The sequence below is a fragment of the Artemia sp. Qi Xiang Cuo genome, chromosome 5 (assembly GCF_049724085.1).
Source record: "Artemia sp. Qi Xiang Cuo chromosome 5, ASM4972408v1, whole genome shotgun sequence".
NCBI lineage: Eukaryota > Metazoa > Arthropoda > Branchiopoda > Anostraca > Artemiidae > Artemia > Artemia sp. Qi Xiang Cuo.
The window spans coordinates 69,449,311-69,473,117 of record NC_142798.1 but is presented as its reverse complement, the minus strand read 5'-3'; the positions used below and the strand labels follow the sequence as shown (position 1 = coordinate 69,473,117).

The window sequence follows — 23,807 nt, the reverse complement described above, 5'->3', positions numbered from 1 at the left end:
GGTTGCGACCAGATTTTTATTTTCACTTGTTTTGCAGTATTTATTGCAGTGCACATATTTTAAGGTTTCCTTAGCCTTTACAACCCCTCTGGAAAGTGAATCGATATTTTTTTTTAGAAAAATGAAACCGTAGGAAGACAACAGAAATGAAAATTGCAGTAACAGCGTTGAATTCAATAAATCCGAACAAGTTGAAGGAAAATGAATTAAATGTAGGTTATAATACCTTCTAATTTCTACCTTTCTCCTATGTTTACCATCTGAACTTTATCCAGAAGTCTAGTGTTCCCATGGACAGTTTCCGATTTCTCGATAAATTAGAGAATGAGTTATATAGTTTAATATAATCAATACAGACTTGTTAGCTTATTGGGCTGTATTTGCTGTTCTCAGATTTTCATAAATCAGGGATCATAATTGCAATCATGTTGGCTTATTTGCTATTTTCAATTTTCTCAAAACCAAAATCCCCATTTGCATGGCTCTCATTTGACATCGCACCTGCCAGCCACTCCATCATGGTCCTTGTTAAAAGTGGCCCATTTAATTTGCTCAAGAAGTAGCTGAGCTACATGAGTAATCAATTTTTGTGCAATTTTGAAAAACATAGTCCTTATTTAACGGCGATCCATTTCCTTCTTTTCCCTGAATTGCTGAAGTGGCTTGAGGTAAAACTCCAATACTCACGAGGAACCGTCACAACTCGTATCAAATCTCTGGCAGGTACATTTTATGAAGAATATACAACAAAGCTTGTTCACAGATATGAAAAATGCCTCAATCTTCAAGATAATTGTGTAGGGAAGTAACCTTGATAGTGCACAATGTCAGAACCTGACAGCGTTGGGCAATGGATTGATTGATCTTGCGTAAAGAGGGGGGAATAGCTTCTCATGAGAAGGATGGAGGGCATATCCCCAACATTTAAAACATATTATTTTCACAGGCTTTTATACTTAATAGCAGGCAGGGAAGACTCACAAAATTTAACGAGCAGTGTAGCTGTGCAAAAATTACTAAAGCGCAGTTTAAAAACACTGTATATACAGAAAAATTCTATTTTCCCAAGAATCTCATCAAACTTAAAAATACTAGAAAAAAGCTACAGATGAGTCATCATGAAAAACTGATCGGAAAGTACAATTCATTTTCACTTCTTTCCAAGGGCGTTAGGTCCGGCGTTTCCGAAAAAAAAAAATGTCAAGGCTTTCCTGTAAAAATTTTGAATAACTGCAGATACACATTTTTGGGATTAAAGAGCCGATCGTTTATAAGTGGTAGAAGATCGTTTCAGGACTCTCTCAAAATATCCTTATAACTATACAAGAACGTTGACAAAATTTTCAGTCCATTTATAAAAAAACATACATGTATAAAAAAAAAAAGAAACTAGCAGTCAAAAAATGTAAACACAACTAAAATTGATAGAAGAAAACAACACCATCTAGCTTTTGGTACAAGAATATTGCTTTTTTCTTAATAACTTTTTTTATCCCTTTGAAGCTACTTTAATAATAAATTTTTGTTAAAAACGTTAATAAAATATTTCCTATAACGTAAAAAAAAAATTTTTAAAAATTGCTTAGACAATGGCAAGGTAAAAAAAAAAAAAAAAACTGGCACCAAGTGCAAAAATGCCGACATTATGGCACGCGAACACAGCTGTTTTTGAAAGTTTTTTTTTTATCACTTTGAAACTAATTTAATACTAAGTGTTTGGTAACAATGATAACAAAACAATTTACAACCACACGAAAAAAAATATTACTGGTAGCTTGGACTAGCCCATGATAAGATAGGACAGACTAATTCATTAGGAAGGAAAATAAGAAAGATAGGAAGAACAGAAAGGAAGAAGGAAAGCAATCCCAACCCGAATTCAAAAGACGGACCTAATCTAAATAATTTCTTCTTATCTTAAATATTATTTATGCTACTCTCCCATACAATTCCTTTTAAGGATTAACTGATTCAAACGAGGCCCCTTTCCCTTCTCGGTAAGAAATTTGGCCCTAAGCAGACAGTTAGGTTTTCTATCCCACCTTCCCCTTCAGAAATTTTGAAGGAGCCCATGCTGACACGCGGGATTAAAAGGCTTTCAAGTCACTGAGTTCAATACAGGAGAACAAACCAGCCTAGTGTTTTCACTTAGTATCATAGTATCCAGCAATAGCTACGGTTTCAATCATCAGTTCTCTATTATGATCTGCCGATTTCCAATGGTATCGGCATATATCCCCCCCAAATTTTTGTAGGAAGGGTGCCCTCCCTCAAATTTTTTTGCATTCGGTATGAAAGACGCAAAAATTTGAGTAGAAATTTTGCAAAATCGGCCTAAATTTAGCAAAATTCTTTATTTTTACAGAAAATTCGGCATAAATCAGGTATCGATTCGGTAAAATTTACGAAGATCGCCCCTCCAATAAAATAAGCCTCGGGACGCTCCTGGTGGCAGCTGTTGGAATTCAAAAGATGTTATATGGCATGTCTAATGTACTGCATTTTACCGTTTTAACAGACACCATCTTATCGGCATTTTTATTGTCAGTTATCGATAAATTATTGGTAATCTACTTGTCTTTCTAAAGGGGGAGGGGCAGGCAGTAGGTAATTCACTGAAGATATTTACTAGGGACAGTTAAAAATTATATGGCAATATTGCTTATATAGTGATAATACATTTTTGAAATCATACATTTTTGAAATCACCAGTAGGCTCATCTTTTAATGGGTCTTGATATTAAATAGACTTGAAGTCAAGCAATGTTTATTTAAAGTCAAAACCATGGTTTCAGGTGTCAGTAATCATACCATTACCTTAAATCTTTTTCTCCCATCTGATTTCTCTCAAGAAGTGTTAAGGTTTATGTTGTTCCCCAAATGCTTCATATCAGATTTTTCTACCCCAAAAATATTTCGAAAATGGAACTTGTGCTATCAGAGTTTGCTACCCTGGATGCATATAATAAAACATTTTTAGAATCAACGGGTTCTTAATTTAAGAAAAAAAAAAAATCTAAACGCATCTTTCAGTTTTTCTTATCCCATTTAAAATTGATTTTGAGTAACATAATTATTTCTCAGTTACCCCAGCCATGTTCGAAAAATTACACTGAGAAACCAGAAAGGATTAAATTTCCTATAGGTAAAGTGTTTCAGAAAGTTCTGGGATAAAAAAAAAATTCAGCATAATCTCTCACTAGCCAGCTTGTGGTACTCCCACTAAACGGAAAGATGTACGTAAATACTTGAGGTGTTCTACAAAATAAAATATACCGTCCCTGATTTTTGTCAAATTTATTTCCGGAGAATGTTCTTTTCGGGTGATCAATCATCTCACCCGGCATTCTGTTTAACCCCATGAAACTTGTGAGCTACCAACACTGTCTTGTTAACTAAATACAATTAGAAAATAAACTATTTACACATTAATATACTACAAAAACCATGAAAAAACATGATTTAAGGTCTACTTCCAGGGCGTAACACCGTTTAAAGTTTTGAGTCACTTTTAATCAAAACCAGTGTTGCCACTAAGACTTTAACAATGTCCCAAGATTCATTTGCGAAAAATCCCAAGATACTAATAATAATATATATTCTATATACGCTCAGAGAACATCTCAAGGGGTGGCCGCCTGATCAACACTACTTCCCAGTGGATTAAAAACTGCTAGCTGTTCACGGTCTGATGTAATTTGATAACTTTAGAAACGTGCACGGATCACCGAAGAATCTAAAGGTAGGCTCTTTTAGAGGGATTTCCAATTTGAAAAAAAGATTTTAAAATGTTCGACCACAAGTAATAAAGTAAATCTACTGAAAGAATTTATACGGAATTATCTAATTCGTTCTACTATTTCTGTCAAGTATTACTCAATTATACTGAAAACTGCACAGTTCATCATGTAAATCTTATATTAGTAATTTTTCACGATAAAAATCTTCAGCCCTTTAAGGACAACCTTATAGGAATACTATGCATCCAAACCTAGCATAAGCTATTGTCAAACAGAAACAAAAATATTGTGACCGAGCTCAACGCCATCTTATATATTACTTTCACATTTTTCTTTGTTTACTGGAATATTATTTGCTTAATGAGCAAACAGCTAAAAAATCTTATATAAAATTTTAAGATATTTTGTGTGACCGGAAATTTATTTAAACTTAACTATAAAAAAGAATGATAAAATATTTACGAATAAAACTATAAAAATAGATCATAACTAGTAAGGCTCTTTAAACGTTCCGCTGTGAATTTGAAAAAAAAAACAAAAAAAACCGCTTAGTTATTTCATTGATCATTCAGAAAAAATAAATTGCCAATGCTTCTTCATGGACAATGCAGTGAAATGTACATGAAACTTCAGATCCAGACTCTAGAAGTTTGCTTTTGAATCTTAAAGCGACACTTTTATTATGACTGCTTTCTGTTGTTTCTAAAACCCTTGCCCTGAGGGCTGTGGGGGATTCTCCTCCTCAAAAACATATTTTCTATCTGGAAATCAACTACGATTAACAAAATGGCTATCTCAAAATTTTGATTGGCGCTATTGGGGGGACTTTTGAGCGTGGGGGGGGGGCTAGTTGCCCTCCAATCACTTTCGACTATTAAAAATGGCATTAGCCCTTTGAATTTCCAATCGAATGAGCCTGTTTTGAAGTTTCTATGACAACGCTTTCTATAAAACCTTATATGCCCCCAGGCCATAACTTAAAACTCTTGCCCTGAGGGTTGTGGGGGAGTGTCCTCCTCAAAAATATATTTTCTATATGGAAATCAACTACGCTGAACAAAATGGCTATCACAAAATTTTGATTGGTGGTGTTTGGGGGAATGATGGGCGTGGGGGGGGGGGGGGGCTAGTGGCCTTCCAATCATTTTAGACTATTAAAAAGGGCAGTAGAACTCTCGATTTCCAATCGAAGGAGCCCCCTTTGAAGTTTCTACGACGACCCCTTCCGTATGAAGTGCCACTGGAAAAAAAATAAATAATAAATAAATAGTTAAACATTGGAGCCGATGGCCTTTACTATAGCCAACGCTACAGCGTTGCCTCTGATACAAACAACAAGAAAATAAGTTCGACGTAGTAATAACGTACGCAAATTTGCAAGATGTGAGCCACGCAGGTTCCGCGTAGCTTGTTTTTAGAGGCTTAATCTTAGGCTTTTACGCTGTATGGTCCAATAAGAATGCTCATTGCTAAAGGCTCGACTGCATTGAACTACGCTTCTAAGGCTTCGGTCGGCGGTAGAATTGTCAGTTGGTAAATAAACAAACCTCACTTAGAAATTGTCTAAATTGAAAAGAAATAAATAAAACAAAATAAGTAAATAAATGGATATCGGTCCCGCCTTTGTTTACAGCTAATGTAATAATCTACTAGTCCGTTTGTTGTTTTTGGGTTTTGGGATAAACCTCAAAGGAGTTCTCTATTTCTGCTCTTCTTTTTTCCAATAGGTTTGTATAAATATAATTAAAATTGTACAGAAGTAAACTGCAGCCGAACCACAGTGGCAGTCAACTTTTCCACTGGTTCTGCTAGTGGTGCACAAAAAATGTTTTTGGATATTTTCCAAAAAAACATTTTTGTTTCGTTGGCTAAATTTGTCATCTTTTTTATCGATGGATTTTCTAAAAATTGCAAAGAAATAAATAAATAAATGGATATCGGTCCCATTTCAGTTTACTAAAATTATAATAATCTACTAGTCCATTTGCTGTTTTTGGGTTTGGTAATAAACCTCATAAAAGTTCTATATTTATGCGCTTTTTTTCTAACAGATTTGTATAAATATAAGTAAAATTGTACAAAGGTAAACTGCAGCCAACACACACTGATAGTCAACTTTTCCCCCTGGTTCCATCACTGGAGCACACAAAAGTGTTTTTGGATATTTTCCATAAACACTTTTGGTTTCGTTGGCTAAATTTGGGAAGATCTTTTTTTTCTCGACAAATTTGTAATAAATATAAGTTAAAACTGAACCCAAACAAAGATGGGGGGCCAGTCACCTCTCCCTTAGGTCCGGTAATTTTATGTCTAGGTCAGCAAACAGTGGTTATTGCGAATAACCTGTAAGTTTGGATTAACTCAAAAGTTTGTTTACTTGATCTAACTTGCAACTTGAAGTAGGCAAAGGACATTTTTGCTAAATACTCGGGGCTTTTTCATCCAGTCATGTTCAGATAACGGGTTATTAAATGCTATAATTTGATTTTTGAAGTGAAAATCTTACCATCGTCAGCTTCTTCTTCAAGATCACCATTGGTTTCAATTATGGATTATAATTTTTAAAAGGCTATTGTAGAAACAGTGCTAGGTGTAATAAGTTTGCATTTTCGGAAACTTACTTAAAAAGAACTTGTTCTTAAACTGGTATAGATATGTATGACAAAGACATAGTATGATAATTTTGGAGTTTGCTTTTAACTTAAGACCGGGCTTGTATAGTCAAATTTATCGGTAATATCAAAGTTACGTGGGAATACAGTACCAAGCCTCTACCTGGCTCGTAATTTCTTGAGTTAAATATAGTTCGACTTAAGGGTGTAAATTTTTGCCTGATCTATCACTAAAATAGTTCTTGTAGGAGCCCCCCTTCGTCTATTAAACATAAAGCATTTTCTCTATTATTCCTAGCTGAGTTCTTAACTTTCTTCCCTAAGACACCATCAGTAGCTTTACAAACAATATTCCGGAAATTATTCCATCCATTTTCTTCATTGTCACATTTCTACATCTCTCAAATTCTCCTTCTGGATTGTACCAACATCATAGTTTCAAACTATGAAACCAACATCAGTTTATCATAACCAACATCAGTTTCGTTTCAGAGTTCAGTGAGGTAACATCAAAATTGAATTGGATATTATTCCTGTCTGGATTTATTTTGGTGAGGTCATAATTTATTCCAAATTAGTTGATGACCTGAGTTAAGAGGATTAACTTTAAGAGGATTATAAAATGTAATCTACTGTGTTTTTAGTTTGACCTATATTTCGATATTTATTAACTCAGTATTTTTTTCTGAATTAATATTGAGACTTTTTAATTTGTGGTGAGTGCGATAGCCATGAAAAGCTCCGACGAAATGCCTGAACTTGTATATTCTGCTTTTCTGAATTTTATTCAAAGCAATTTGCTAAGCGGAATTGAGGAGGATATTATTAAAAGACATGGTATGGAGTTTTTTGACGTGAATATAATCAAAGAAGCTAAAAGTTTACTCTGGCAAATAAGTGCACCTGAATTGGATTGCCCAGTACGTAAGGGGAACAATGCTCTTTCTAATTATTTTAGTGACATTATTTCTCTGTTAAGATCTCTTGACAGTAGTGACACTTTTGCACCTACATTTGTGATAAAGTGACCTACAGAGGTGCCATGTCTCCCTGCAAATGCTTATACTTCTTTACTCTCTAAGTTTAATGAGTTACAACAAGTGGTTGCTGAAATGTCAGGGAAACTTGACAATTATCAGTTGAATTTTCCTCAACTTCCGAAACCTACCCCAGCAATTGACACTCATACGACAGTTATTGTTTCTAAAGTGCCTTCAGATCTGTCTGATCCGATTAAACGCAAATCTCTTCTCGATCAAATAGCTGGGCATGAATTAGTTTGTAGTGTGAAACCTGTTAAAGACAGATGGTATGTCAATATTGATAAATCTGCAACTGAAGATTTTTGTACATCAGTTCAGAACTTTATTACCGGAGCAACAGTTAAAGTACGATCCAAGCGCTTTTTTGGGATTCTCAGAGGTTTCCCAGTTGATTTTGGCCTTTCAGTTATTAAAAGACTGCAAGGTATAATAAGTGCAAATCGACTGAGCCAGACTATGTCAGTCAAGCTGGAATTTGAAGACTCCTTCACTCAGTCTGCTTATTTCAAAGAAGGAATTAAAGTGGGATATGAATTTTTTCGAATTCACGTATTTAAAGAAATACCTAAATGCTGCTTCAAATGCCGATCATACAATCACTTTCAAAGTGCTTGCACCAGCAATGTCCCGAAATGTGCCAGATGTGCTGGGCCATATCTTTCTACTAAGGATAGTCCTTGTAGTGTCGCTCCCAAGTGTGCTAACTGCGGTAAAAATCATACTTCTTATAGCTTGCCCTGCCCTATATCTAAGGAAATAATGTCGCGCTCCCACTTTTTGCAATGACTTTGGAGTTTTCAATAATATCGTTTAATATTAATGGTACAAAGGATAAGGATTTCGTTATTGATGAGTTCTACTATGATTTTGATTTGGTTTGTTTACAGGAGCATCTTCTTACAGACTCTAGTATTAACGTTTTGCGTCGTAGCCTTCATCATGATGTGTTTTTTACAGCTGCCAGAGCCACAAGAGGCCGGTCATCCGGAGGACTAGCTTGTGTTTTTAAGCACAATCCTAATTTGGTTTCGCCGGTGATTTTTTACTCGGATGAGTTTTTTTTGGCTGTTCGTATGGGCACTATAGTTTTCATTAATTCTTATCTGCCTCACGATGACCGTTCCTCTAGATCGATGGCTAGATTTGCTAAAGCCTATAACATGTTGAAGTTTCTAGTGGATAATATTCTTTCTATTCCTCTAGATTATATGATCATTGGTGACCTCAATACGGATATAAATAACTCATCAGTGAGATGTGATTTGTTGTTGGATTGCCTTCCATCTTATCATATTATACCCAAAACTCATCCGTATTCTTATATTCACCATTCAGGCAGTAACCATTCAGGCACATTATTTGCTCACCTAGTATTATTACATCAATAGTGTTTGTACATGCTGAAGAACAAGACTTAGACCATCTCCCTATCTCACTTACTCTTACGCTGAATTTAAACCCTGTAAGTTTCTGCAAAGTACCCCAGTCTTCAAAATGGTTTGAAAAAAGTAATTGGAAGAAAGCTGATGTTCCTCTTTATGCGTTTACACTAACAAGGCTGCTGTCTGCTATACGAGTTCACTATCATCTGCTTCAGAGCTCTATACAAGTGAATTGCAAAAAGGACCTGGATTGCTATTATAATCAAATAATTAAATGTTTAAAAGATGCCGAGGCAGTTGCAGTGCCGCTGCAACGTGTTAGACGTGGTACGCAAAAACCTATCTGGTCTTTAGATCCTAATTTAAAAACTTTGAAAAATACAGCTAAGTTTTGGTTAAAAGTTTGGAATGAATGTGATAGACCGCCCTGTGGTATTGTTTCTGACCTTAAGCGTAAGACCCGCAGGGACTATGAAAAATATCTTAAGTCTATGCGTTATCGTGGTATGGATTTTCCAGTGTCAAAGAGAGAATGGCGAAAAGTTATTAATTCTGAGTCGATTAGAAGTGATGTACCAAATAGTGATTGTCTTTCTGCATCTGCTTGGCATGACCCTTACTCGTCTATTTTTTCTAATGTTAATTACCGTGTGCATTCTTTGTATTCTCATTCTCTTTCTGCTTTTTTTAGTACCCCTCTATCTCAGCGTCTCTGTGTTCCTATTTCTCTTTCATCCGTAATTGAAGCAATTAAGAAACTTAAATCAGATAATGTTGATAATGATGGTATATCTAGATTTCACCTTTTATTAGATGGCTCCCCCTTATTAACCATATACACCTACTTCTCCAGATGTGTATTTGTACTTCTAGTGTACCGGAGAGTTTTTTGTGTGGTACTGTCTCTTCAATTTTAAAGAAGGGGAATTCTCCTTTTATTTGCTCTTCTTACCGACCTATTACTGTCTCTTGCACTTTTAGTAAAGTTCTTGAGCATGTTTTAATACCTTTTGTGACTAATAATATGCTTGAGAGAGATAACCAGTTTGGATTTAAGCCCGGAGTAGGTTGTCAACACGCACATCGTGTATTATCTTCTTGGCTCCTTGAAAATTCTTCTAAGGGAAGGAGTATATATCTTTGTACTTTAGATCTATCAAAAGCTTTTGATAGTGTATGTCATAGTCAGCTTTTTTCTGCTCTTCGTGGTTACGGTGTCAATATATCGGTTATTTTGCTTCTTCGGTACTGGTACTCTAATTCTTTTCTTCGGCTGAAATCTCTGCCTGCATCTAATATTAAATTGAAAAGAGGTTTAAGGCAAGGTGGAGTTTTATCTCCGACCCTTTTTAATTTGTGTATTTCAGGTGTTCTGGCAAAGATTTCGGCTACCTATCTCTCCGGTTTTTCTGATGTTTCCTACCTGGCTTATGCTGATGATCTGCTTCTTATAAGTCGTACTAAAACTGGTTTATCTAACATGGTTTCTCGTGTTGCTTCTTCTTTTTCAGACATAGGCCTTTCTCTTAATATAGATAAATGTAAATTTCTTTCTTTTAATAACACTTCTCGTACTGCCCTTCACTGTAGTGGCTTTACTATCCCTCTCGTAGATTCTCTTTGATGGCACGGTATTTCTATTACTAATAGTCTTCCAAGTCTGCGCCAGCGCACAGTCTCATAAATTAATATGCAAATTCAATTAGGATATGCTAAGATTGTTACCAATAGAGGTAAATATAATAAATTCACCTTGGCCAAGCTCTACTCAACTTTTTGTGACCATTCAATTCTTTTTGCTTCTGGAATTTTTCTCCTTCTGAAGAAAACTGAGTTAAAAAGAATCCAGATTAACTATTTTAGATTTTGTAAATTTTTGTTGTATCTTCCACCTTGGACCAAAAACCGGGTAATTATTAATAAATTTCTTATTCCTAATATTACTGAAAAACTGGAAGCACTACACAGAAAACTTTCAAATACTGCTTGTATCCGTTTTTCTCCGCACCATCACCTTATCAGGTTTTTTCAGTCCTAAGTTATTTTTCTTTTATTTGTTTTGTTGTTTTTCTCTGTTTGGTCATTCTACAATTTAGATTTGTAAAGAGTGATTAAAAAACCAATAATGATAATATTAATGCCTGCTTTTTATATTTTGAAAGTTGTCAGTTTTTTTTTTGTTTTTTTTTTCCTCTTTTACCCCACCTTTAACGTTATTTTTTTTTTTTTTTTTTTGTCTCGTTTCTTTTAAATTATTATGTGTTACACTGTAATTTGGTAATTTTTGATTTATATATTGTCTTGTGTCGCATTTTTTGTGTTTTTCCCCGTGATACTCCACGTATTGTACCTCTGTATAGTGTGGGTTAAAAAATAAATAAAAAAAATAATAATAGCCTTCCGGAAAGTGGCTACCCTTCGTAAATACCAGCTTTAAATTAACACTAGACACTACTAGATGGTGATCTTTACCACCAAATGGACTAGTAGGAGTAGCGTTGAACATAGCTTAACTTTCAGGCACAAAATTTGGTGACTGACCAGTCACAAATAAATTTAAGGCATACTTTTTTGAAAATACCATAGATGGAAGCTTGGAATAGCAGTTTTTTTCATCCGCAGCATGAATCTGGCAAAAGATACGAAGACGCAGTATTACTAAGCCATAGTTGAGAACAATATATTGTTGATACAAGCTTCTAAGGCCAATCTTTTAACTATATAGTACAAATATGACATTAAAATCACGAAAAAACACATACCATTCATGGATTCTGATTTTTATCGACAGGTATAACTATGATGTGGCCCGGACATATTCTTACCAACGAAAACAACATCCGGGTTGTAGCGATAGCTAGCAACCTAGTAAGAGACGACCACGTCCCTTAGTAAAAACTACAATAACTCATAACTAAAAAAAAACGAGTCAGATCAAAACAAGAAGTATACTATTAGAACCGCCTTGTCTGAAACCCCTCTATAGGAAGCTTACCGTCCCTTGGTTTGAACAACAAGGAAAATATACTGGCTTTAAAATCAAGAAAAGTGGCTGCAACCACGATATTCTGCATATACGGCATCTTTTTTTCATTTTTTCAGATAGCGGGGCATATTAATAAAAAAAAGAACCACAGTATCGACCTATGTTTACTGAGGAAGAACAGTCCTTCACTTTGAAAGCTTGCCTGCTCAGAGCTCACTGATTTTGTTCTTAAAGAATGGGACTTTTTCTTGACTGAAATCATAGTTCCATGACATATTAAATTAAAATTTTGCATTTGAACTAACTTAATTTTCTCAATTACAATTTTCTGAAGAAAATGTCAAAACAAAACTTGAGAAAAATTCTTACTAGGAAGTTAAAAATATTTCTTGAAAAAAGCTAATAGAAATCTGTACAGAAGTGAAGATCACTAGAAAAGAAGAAAAAAAGATGAAAAAAAAATATTGCTTTAATGTAGCTCATTTCAGTATTTCCGTTCGAATTGTCAGTTTTCTTTTCCCTTATGACGATGTTGATTTCTTTTCCCTTATGACGTATGACTACTCTTCCCCAGCTAGACCAGGTAAGCTTTTAATAGGGGTTACAATTGCCTCTTTTTTATAATATCACAATTCCCTTTAATTTCATGCATTCTAATTTAGGTAATAAAGTCGGTATGCTGATTAGAGCAATGCATTGTTTGGGTAATGCTAAGTACCAGGGGGCTCAGCTTAACTCGTTGAAGTGAATTTTAGACATAAAATCAGGGTCCAGTGTATTTCCCCGTGAAAAATTTCCCCCTGGAAAATTGTCCCTGCGTTTATAATTGAGCAGGCAAAGGTAAATTAAGATAAATAAAAAGAAAGAAGGGATTATGGAATGTTATATTCCAGATTACAGGTATGATATATGGTGTAGAATATCTTATAAGATTTATTTTTATATCTCATTTCTTTTCATTCTTCTTTTCGCGTTTTTAGGGGCTGGGATTGAGTTATTATAGCAGGGTAAGATAAAGGCTAAAGAAATTAATTTGGTTGCTTATTTGAAATACCAGGGGACTAAGCCTCGTTTGGTGAAATGAAAAATAGTTTTTCAAGAACTGTAATTTCACTTTATTTTATTTGGCAAACGTTTTTGCACATCTATACCGACAGATTATTCTATACTATCAAATCAAATTGAAACTTGATATTAAAAATATTTAGCACAGACATTTGTCTTGGCCAAGATTTATTATAACTATTCCAAGTATTGGGTGACGTCATTCATATAAAAGATATTCAGCTATTAAAAACATTCCGATGAGGAATTTGACTGTTATAACAGTTGAACCCGCGACTTTTGGATAAGAAGTCCGACGCGATATCTGTTGCGCTAAGCATTCTTACGAAACGGATATGAATGTGACGTTTATATGAAAGATGTTTTCTTAACTTAAAACTACACAAATTTTCCCAAATCTTGACCTATCTAAATATTTTTTACACCGGAAATAAACATAAGAAAATAAAAATAGTAATGATTGTACCAACTGTCGAATATCAGGTTGATAGTTGGTATAACCAGATATAATCAATCTTAAACAAATATACCTAATCAATGTTAAAGCTGACAGTTGGCTCCGTTCAGCTGATTTCAGCCAGCATTGGATTTGTGAAAAACAGATTAAGGGGTCTGGGAGGGAGAAAGAATTTTATCAAAGTCGTGACCTACCTAAATCGTTTTTTCACACCAGAAAATGTTATTATGCCAATTTTCAGACAAAACTATGGTACTGTCTTCGATAAAAAAATTTACACACGTATGTATATGGCGGATGGCATATATGACGTTATGATTATTTATTGTCTTCGTCGTTTTAGGCATTACCCCTTTTAATTTCAGATTTGAGTAAATATTTTCGACTTTTTATTTACGTTAAATACACTAGAGTACAAGGCTAAGTTATGGAAGAGATGTCTGAAGAATTTTCCTGTCAGAGGAATCGGATGCATAAAAAGTTAGATTTTGTATGGACTATCAATATTCTCTAAGATAAGGAGAGGATCTTTGGTTTTAGGGGGGTTTTAGAAGGGTGTGTGTGAGGTTTACTCTCGGCACAGATACGTGTTTTCCCCGAAAAACGAGCGTTTCTGTGTTTCATGTCAGATTTCGTACAAAATTTTTTGTACCCACTGATCATGTTCAGTGGTAACGCTTAAATATTTGAACTGGGCAGATAGAAATACATCTTTTTATATAGCGAGATCACTGGAAACTGATCAGAAACTTAAGTTATCAAAAAGTTCAACTTTATTTTCAAGAAAATATTCTGTCATCCAATGACAAAAATTCACGCCTGATTTATCTTGTAAATCAGGTAAATATGAATAATGAGTAATTGAGTGAATATAAAGCTCTCATCCTTCGATCCAGTCATTTTTTCCATTTTTGTATTTTTGCGGATACGACGACTTGATTTTATGTGAACAGTGAACCTTTCCACAAGTTCCAACTTCTATTTGAAATTGATGGTAATCTCTAAGAAGAACCAGAAAATTATGTAATTTAATATAAAAATCTAAATTACGCTAAAAGGAAGGTTTATATGTAAAGTTAGAATTCTTCTAAAAATAAATAATTCTCTGTTTTTATTAGTCTCTTTGAAATATTTGATTTTGTTCTAGGGTCATCGCCTTTGCCTTATTCTCCAAACTGCGAGCAGAGATGATGATTGTGGAATGACTGTTTAGATAAAAATATAGATATAGCTATAGAATCGATAAATAGATAAAAACTTAAAATTGTATTTTTTCTTCATTATTGTTCCATAACAAATGGAACAATAATGTCAGTATTATTGTTCAGTTGTATACTCAACCCCCATCAAATTCATGAGCTTCATGAGTTTGCATTGAGAATTAGTTTGATTATGTAAACTTGACAACTCTTTAATTCATAGATAAAAAATTTTAAGGCTGGGAATATGAGAGACACTTAAAAACACCTTCCTATATCTAATTCAAGCTGTATGCCACTGGTGCAAACTTTTGGAGATGTTATTTAAACACAAACCTTACTTTCCCTATGCATTATAGATAAATCAGTAATGCAATAAGATTTGACGTTGTTTGGGATTTTATTCCTTCTGACTTCCCCCACGATAGTAAATAGTAAGGACGGCTCCAATACAGTATTTACGCTTAGAAAATAATGAGAGGACTTATTCATTGCGTTTTTTTCGTTATTTTCCTACGATATTTAAATTATAAAAGAAATAATATGTGACGCACATTTCTATTTCTCTGAAAAAGTTTTAAAATACCTTCTTGAAACATTAAGATTCCAGAGACAAGCTGAATATAAAGGGCATGAATCTAAACCCTCCAAAGAACCCCCATGAAACTCGTCCCCAATGCAATTTAACTCCCTTTCATTATTGTTCCATAACAGATACTGATATATATGTTACGGTTAATGTTCTAAATTCCTTTTTCTCTGCTTCGATTCAATTAGCTTTGCGAGTCAGCTTTTTCAGTTTTATGCAACCTATGATGGTAAAAGTTAAAGTTAAGTTAGGTTATATTATGTTAGGTTAGATTAAATTTAGTTCTAAATATCACAAATAGGTTAAAAACCTAACTTAAGCTAACCTAAACCAATCTAACCTCGTCTAACCAAACCTAACCTAACCTCCCACCATCAAACCTTGCATTAAATTGAGAAAATTGACTGGCAACGGTGACTAAATCCAAGGAGGAAAGTGAAAAAAACAGGTACAAAAGTCCAGATATTTCGATCACATTTCTACTGAAGACGGTCGCTGTATAAGTGATCAAAATATCTGGACTTTTGTACCTATTTTTTCACTGTCTAAATAAATGGATTTATCACCATTTGAAAGTTTATTTGTTCGTCTCAGAAGGGCAATGTGGTCTAAGGAAACAATACCTAATTTAAAGGTGTTATGTCGAAAATAGAATTTGCGGACATTCACCGTAATATAGGTAAATAAATAAACCTACAATATCGATGGTCGCTTAGTTCAATGACTATCTACCTTATTTCTGCCCTAGGATGGATGGATGATAGACAATATCTAACAACAAGTGAAGATGGCATCATTTTTATACAATCCTGAAGAAGGCTTATGCCAGCTTTGCCTCTTACTCAGACTATCTGTCTTGGCTTTGTTTCCAATTGGGCAGTGGCTTGATGGCAACTTGATTTTAGTTCAAATATGGACGGCTCCCGGTACTATATGTACTATCTTTATAAGTGAACAATAATTGTGTATTTATGTATGGTTAGGCTAGGTTAGGTCAAACTTAAAACGAACAAAAATTACTACAAACAAGTGTTCAGATACCTACGGTTTCTAAGGCGGGTTTGCCCATAAAATCAGCGGAAACTCGTGATAGTGCTGCTCGAAACTTATATAAATAGTGTTTTGTGCTTCCCTCTCATCTTTTAAACCTTCTTTTATCGAAGCCAAAATTCATCCAAAAAAGTTGTGTGTGAGTAGACGTAATAGTAGGTTTAGGATCTCTTGTCTTTAAGACATCTACAAGAAGAGATAATCGGATCTTGACTAAACGTGCTGGGAGATACGAGTGAGTGTCCTTTTTGTACTCTTTGGTGGTTTACATATGACACGATCTCTTTGGGTGGGGGGAAGGGTTCCTAAACTCTTTCTATCATAACATCTAGTACAAGGGATGAATGGACCTCGTTCTGCATGTGTTCTGTAAGTATGAGTTTGAGGTTCGTATGAGGTTTATTTGTGTTTATTTATAAAAAATTGAATTTTTTTTTCTTTGGGCCTCCCAAGGATTTGTTTTATTTGAGACTTTCGGACTGAAATAAATTTTTCAAATACATTTCAGGAGCAAACAGCCCAATAAAATGGGTGAAACAGTGCGTAGAAATTTTAGCCCCGTCGGAAACACACCGATCGAAGATACTATTGGGACTAAATTTTTATGGCAATGATTACTCGTCTACAGGCGGTGGACCAATTCTTGGCAACCAGTACATTGACATATTGAAAAAATTCCCCAAGTCTCGCCTGAAGTGGAACAAAGAAGAAGAAGAGCATTATTTTGAGTATAATGCAAACGGACGTCATACCGTTTTCTATCCTTCTTTGTTTTCTATTGATCAGAGGCTGAAATTGGCTGAGGAATTAGGAACAGGGATTTCAATTTGGGAATTGGGTCAAGGATTAGATTATTTTTATGATTTGTTTTAGTTACACAGTGATTTTTATGATTTAATTATATGAATTATTTTGATTTTTTTTAATTGATTGTTGATTTACTAAGATTTAGATATTTTTTTTTCTTTCCAACCATTTTATTATGTTAAATAATGGTTTAGAATGATATTTTTATACTTAAGATTATTAATTATGTCTTACTAATCTAATTCACTATTCTTTAAATATGGTGCAAATTTACTCGGAAAGAATAAAAACTAACACTGAAAATCAAAATGAAGGACAGTACAATCGAAATTTTAAAAATCAAAGTGGATACTGAACTAGTTTAACACGTCTATCCATAGTTGAAAGTTGTATCAGTCTCAAACCACAACCGCTTGTTCACCTAAAAAATAAAGAAACATCATTATGGTTTAAAGCATTCGTTTAGACATTCCTTAGAGATGAGACCCTCCCCCCTGCTTACATATAGGTTAAATATAGAAGTAAGAAATTATAAACCGATTAGTCAATTATCTAGTTATATATCAATTTGATATTATGTGAGGGAATAAGACGAATATATATATATATATATATATATATATATATATATATATATATATATATATATATATATATATATATATATATATATATATATATATACATATATATACATATATATGGTTCCATATATGGTTCTATTATATATATATATATATATATATATATATATATATATATATATATATATACATATATATAATAGAACCATATATGGAACCATATATATGTATATATATGTATATATATATATATATATATATATATATATATATATATATATATATATATATATATATATATATATATATATATATATATATATATATATACATATATATACATATATATGGTTCCATATATGGTTCTATTATATATATGTATATATATATATATATATATATATATATATATATATACATATATATGGTTCCATATATGGTTCTATTATATATATGTATATATATATATATATATATATATATATATATATATATATATATATACATATATATACATATATATAATAGAACCATATATGGTAAAACTGTCTTCGGTTAATAGTTTTGGAAACGATTGGCCGTGACTGCGCCGCAATAGGTTGCGACCAGATTTTTATTTTCACTTGTTTTGCAGTATTTATTGCAGTGCACATATTTTAAGGTTTCCTTAGCCTTTACAACCCCTCTGGAAAGTGAATCGATATTTTTTTTAGAAAAATGAAACCGTAGGAAGACAACAGAAATGAAAATTGCAGTAACAGCGTTGAATTCAATAAATCCGAACAAGTTGAAGGAAAATGAATTAAATGTAGGTTATAATACCTTCTAATTTCTACCTTTCTCCTATGTTTACCATCTGAACTTTATCCAGAAGTCTAGTGTTCCCATGGACAGTTTCCGATTTCTCGATAAATTAGAGAATGAGTTATATAGTTTAATATAATCAATACAGACTTGTTAGCTTATTGGGCTGTATTTGCTGTTCTCAGATTTTCATAAATCAGGGATCATAATTGCAATCATGTTGGCTTATTTGCTATTTTCAATTTTCTCAAAACCAAAATCCCCATTTGCATGGCTCTCATTTGACATCGCACCTGCCAGCCACTCCATCATGTTCCTTGTTAAAAGTGGCCCATTTAATTTGCTCAAGAAGTAGCTGAGCTACATGAGTAATCAATTTTTGTGCAATTTTGAAAAACATAGTCCTTATTTAACGGCGATCCATTTCCTTCTTTTCCCTGAATTGCTGAAGTGGCTTGAGGTAAAACTCCAATACTCACGAGGAACCGTCACAACTCGTATCAAATCTCTGGCAGGTACATTTTATGAAGAATATACAACAAAGCTTGTTCACAGATATGAAAAATGCCTCAATCTTCAAGATAATTGTGTAGGGAAGTAACCTTGATAGTGCACAATGTCAGAACCTGACAGCGTTGGGCAATGGATTGATTGATCTTGCGTAAAGAGGGGGGAATAGCTTCTCATGAGAAGGATGGAGGGCATATCCCCAACATTTAAAACATATTATTTTCACAGGCTTTTATACTTAATAGCAGGCAGGGAAGACTCACAAAATTTAACGAGCAGTGCAGCTGTACAAAAATTACTAAAGCGCAGTTTAAAAACACTGTATATACAGAAAAATTCTATTTTCCCAAGAATCTCATCAAACTTAAAAATACTAGAAAAAAGCTACAGATGAGTCATCATGAAAAACTGATCGGAAAGTACAATTCATTTTCACTTCTTTCCAAGGGCGTTAGGTCCGGCGTTTCCGAAAAAAAAATGTCAAGGCTTTCCTGTAAAAATTTTGAATAACTGCAGATACACATTTTTGGGATTAAAGAGCCGATCGTTTATAATTATTAGAAGATCGTTTCAGGACTATCTCAAAATATCCTTATAAATATACAAGAACGTTGAAAAAATTTTAAGTCCATTTATAAAAAAACATACATGTATAAAAAAAAAAGAAACTAGCAGTCAAAAAATGTAAACACAACTAAAATTGATAGAAGAAAACAACACCATCTAGCTTTTGGTACAAGAATATTGCTTTTTTCTTAATAACTTTTTTTATCCCTTTTAAGCTACTTTAATAATAAATTTTTGTTAAAAACGTTAATAAAATATTTCCTATACGGAAAAAAAAAAATGTTTAAAAATTTATTATAAAATGGCAAGGTAAAAAAAAAAAAAAAACTGGCACCAATTGCAAAAATGACGACATTTTGGCACGTGAACACAGCTGTTTTTGAAAGTTTTTTTTTTATACCTTTGAAACTAATTTAATACTAAGTGTTTGGTAACAATGATAACAAAACAATTTCCAACCACACGAAAAAAAATATTACTGGTAGCTTGGACTAGCCCATGATAAGATAGGACAGACTAATTCATTAGGAAGGAAAATAAGAAAGATAGGAAGAACAGAAAGGAAGAAGGAAAGCAATCCCAACCCGAATTCAAAAGACGGACCTAATCTAAATAATTTCTTCTTATCTTAAATATTATTTATGCTACTCTCCCATACAATTCCTTTTAAGGATTAACTGATTCAAACGAGGCCCCTTTCCCTTCTCGGTAAGAAATTTGGCCCTAAGCAGACATTTAGGTTTTCTATCCCACCTTCCCCTTCAGAAATTTTGAAGGAGCCCATGCTGACACGCGGGATTTTTGAAAAAAATTTTATGAATTCAGTTCACCATCTGATAGGGTTTTATAATACATTTATGAATTTTCTAAATTTTTTCACTTGATTGTCATACTAGCCAAAGAACCTGTCAGAAACACATACAACTATTTTGAAAGAATAGCAATAATAAATGGAAAAATAAAATGACAGTAAAGAAGCGTAAAAAGTAAGAAGCGAAAACAAAAACAGTTACTTAAATATCAAACAAAGCTCTTTTTTTGCAAAATACTGCAATTTGAGTAATCTAGAATAACAGTTAAAACAAGCCTACATACTACAGTGAAGAATTATTATTCCCATATCTACTAAATTTCAATTAGGAAAACATAACTTATAAGCAAAAAGTTATACAAAATTTCAAAAATTTTTGAAATTTTTGAAAAAAATGGGATTTTCCTATTTTGAAAAAGGAGCCCATGCTGACACGCGGGATTTAAAGGCTTTCAAGTCACTGAGTTCAATACAGGAGAACAAACCAGCCTAGTGTTTTCACTTAGTATCATAGTATCCAGCAATAGCTACGGTTTCAATCATCAGTTCTCTATTATGATCTGCCGATTTCCAATGGTATCGGCATATATCCCCCCCCCAAATTTTTGGGGGAAGGGTGCCCTCCCTCAAATTGTTTGGCATTCGGTATGAAAGACGCAAAAATTTGAGTAGAAATTTTGCAAAATCGGCCTAAATTTAGCAAAATTCTTTATTTTTACAGAAAATTCGGCATAAATCAGGTATCGATTCGGTAAAATTTACGAAGATCGCCCCTCCAATAAAATAAGACTCGGGACGCTCCTGGTGGCAGCTGTTGGAATTCAAAAGATGTTATATGGCATGTCTAATGTACTGCATTTTACCGTTTTAACAGACACCATCTTATCGGCATTTTTATTGTCAGTTATCGATAAATTATTGGTAGTCTACTTGTCTTTCTAAAGGGGGAGGGGCAGGCGGTAGGTAATTCACTGAAGATATTTACTAGGGACAGTTAAAAATTATATGGCAATATTGCTTATATAGTGATAATACATTTTTGAAATCATACATTTTTGAAATCACCAGTAAGCTCATCTTTTAATGGGTCTTGATATTAAATAGACTTGAAGTCAAGCAATGTTTATTTAAAGTCAAAACCATGGTTTCAGGTGTCAGTAATCATACCATTACCTTAAATCTTTTTCTCCCATCTGATTTCTCTCAAGAAGTGTTAAGGTTTATGTTGTTCCCCAAATGCTTCATATCAGATTTTTCTACCCCAAAAATATTTCGAAAATGGAACTTGTGCTATCAGAGTTTGCTACCCTGGATGCCTATAATAAAACATTTTTAGAATCAACGGGATCTTAATTTAAGAAAAAAAAAAATCTAAACGCATCTTTCAGTTTTTCTTCTCCCATTTAAAATTGCTTTCGAGTAACATAATTATTTCTCAGTTACCCCAGCCATGTTCGAAAAATTACACTAAGAAACCAGAAAGGATTAAATTTCCTATAGGTAAAGTGTTTCAGAAAGTTCTGGGATAAAAAAAAAATTCAGCATAATCTCTCACTAGCCAGCTTGTGGTACTCCCACTAAACGGAAAGATGTACGTAAATACTTGAGGTGTTCTACAAAATAAAATATACCGTCCCTGATTTTTGTCAAATTTATTTCCGGAGAATGTTCTTTTCGGGTGATCAATCATCTCACCCGGCATTCTGTTTAACCCCATGAAACTTGTGAGCTACCAACACTGTCTTGTTAACTAAATACAATTAGAAAATAAACTATTTACACATTAATATACTACAAAAACCATGAAAAAACATGATTTAAGGTCTACTTCCAGGGCGTAACACCGTTTAAAGTTTTGAGTCACTTTTAATCAAAACCAGTGTTGCCACTAAGACTTTAACAATGTCCCAAGATTCATTTGCGAAAAATCCCAAGATACTAATAATAACATATATTCTATATACGCTTGCCTATACCTGAAACTCAGGACTGAAATTCGAAGATCTCAGAGAACATCTCAAGGGGTGGCCGCCTGATCAACACTACTTCCCAGTGCATTAAAAACTGCTAGCTGTTCACGGTCTGATGTAATTTGATAACTTTAGAAACGTGCACGGATCACCGAAGAATCTAAAGGTAGGCTCTTTTAGAGGGATTTCCAATTTGAAAAAAAGATTTTAAAATGTTCGACCACAAGTAATAAAGTAAATCTACTGAAGGAATTTATACGGAATTATCTAATTCGTTCTACTATTTCTGTCAAGTATTACTCAATTATACTGAAAACTGCACAGTTCATCATGTAAATCTTATATTAGTAATTTTTCACGATAAAAATCTTCAGCCCTTTAAGGACAACCTTATAGGAATACTATGCATCCAAACCTAGCATAAGCTATTGTCAAACAGAAACAAAAATATTGTGACCGAGCTCAACGCCATCTTATATATTACTTTCACATTTTTCTTTGTTTACTGGAATATTATTTGCTTAATGAGCAAACAGCTAAAAAATCTTATATAAAATTTTAAGATATTTTGTGTGCCCGGAATTTGATTGAAACTGAACTATAAAAAAGCAGGATAAAATATTTACGACTAAAACTAGAAAAATAGATCATCACTAGTAATGCTCTTGAAACGTTCCGCTGTGAATTTGAAAAAAAAAACAAAAAAAACCGCTTAGTTATTTCATTGATCATTCAGAAAAAAGAAATTTCCAATGCTTCTTCATGTACAATGCAGTTAAATTTACATGAAACTTCAGATCCAGACTATAGAAGTTTGCTTTTGAATCTTAAAGCGACACTTTTATAATGACTGCTTTCTGTTGTTTCTAAAACCCTTGCCCTGAGGGTTTTGGGGGATTCACCTCCTAAAAAAAATATGTTTGAGCTGCACATCAAATAGCCGCCCCTGACCACAAGTGCTATAACAAAACTTGTCGGGGAGGGGTTGGGGGGACGGCGGGGCCTGGGGGGCGGCTAGGTGTCCTCAAACGACTTTCAATTATTAAAGATAGCACTAGATCTTCGAATTTCCAATCGAATGAGCTTTGTTTGAAGTTTTTACGACAGCGCTTTCTATAAAACCTTATATGCCCCCAGGCCATAACTTAAAACTCTTTCCCTGAGGAATGTGACTGAGTGTCCTTCTCAAAAACATATTTTCTATCTGGCAATAAACTACTCCAAACAAAATGGCTATCCCAAACTTTGGATTGGATGTGTGGGTGGAACAGATGGGCGTGGGGGGGGGCGTGTGGCCCTCCAATCACTTTCGACTATTAAAACGGGCACTAGAACTCTTGATTTCCAATCGAAGGAGCCCCCTTTGAAGTTTCTACGACGACCCCTTCCGTATGAAGTGCCACTGGAAAAAAAATAAATAATAAATAAATAGTTAAACATTGGAGCCGATGGCCTTTACTATAGCCAACGCTACAGCGTTACCTCTGATACAAACAACAAGAAAATAAGTTCGACGTAGTAATAACGTCCGCAAATTTGCAAGATGTGAGCCACGCAGCTTCCGCGTAGCTTGTTTTTAGAGGGTTAATCTTAGGCTTTTACGCTGTATGGTCCAATAAGAATGCTCATTG

The 23,807-nt window shown here is 33.8% G+C and overlaps 2 protein-coding genes across 3 annotated transcripts in view; one reads left to right on the top strand and one right to left on the bottom strand.

The window, feature by feature from the left end:
• Window positions 1–17,086, top strand: part of LOC148952446 (chitinase domain-containing protein 1-like) — a 47,894-nt gene extending 30,808 nt beyond the window's left edge. The window contains exon 7 of the mRNA XM_089089884.1: window positions 16,632–17,086. Within this exon, the coding sequence (XP_088946010.1) occupies window positions 16,632–16,996 (365 nt within the window). The 3' untranslated portion in view covers window positions 16,997–17,086. The remainder of the gene's footprint in view (window positions 1–16,631) is intronic.
• A 79-nt stretch (window positions 17,087–17,165) lies between these two features.
• The window catches only part of Nadsyn (NAD synthetase), a 149,984-nt gene continuing 143,342 nt past the window's right edge, over window positions 17,166–23,807 (bottom strand). For both annotated transcript variants that reach the window (XM_089089881.1, XM_089089882.1), the window contains exon 16: window positions 17,166–17,351. In XM_089089881.1, coding sequence (XP_088946007.1) covers window positions 17,329–17,351 — 23 coding nt within the window. In that variant the 3' untranslated portion in view covers window positions 17,166–17,328. The remainder of the gene's footprint in view (window positions 17,352–23,807) is intronic.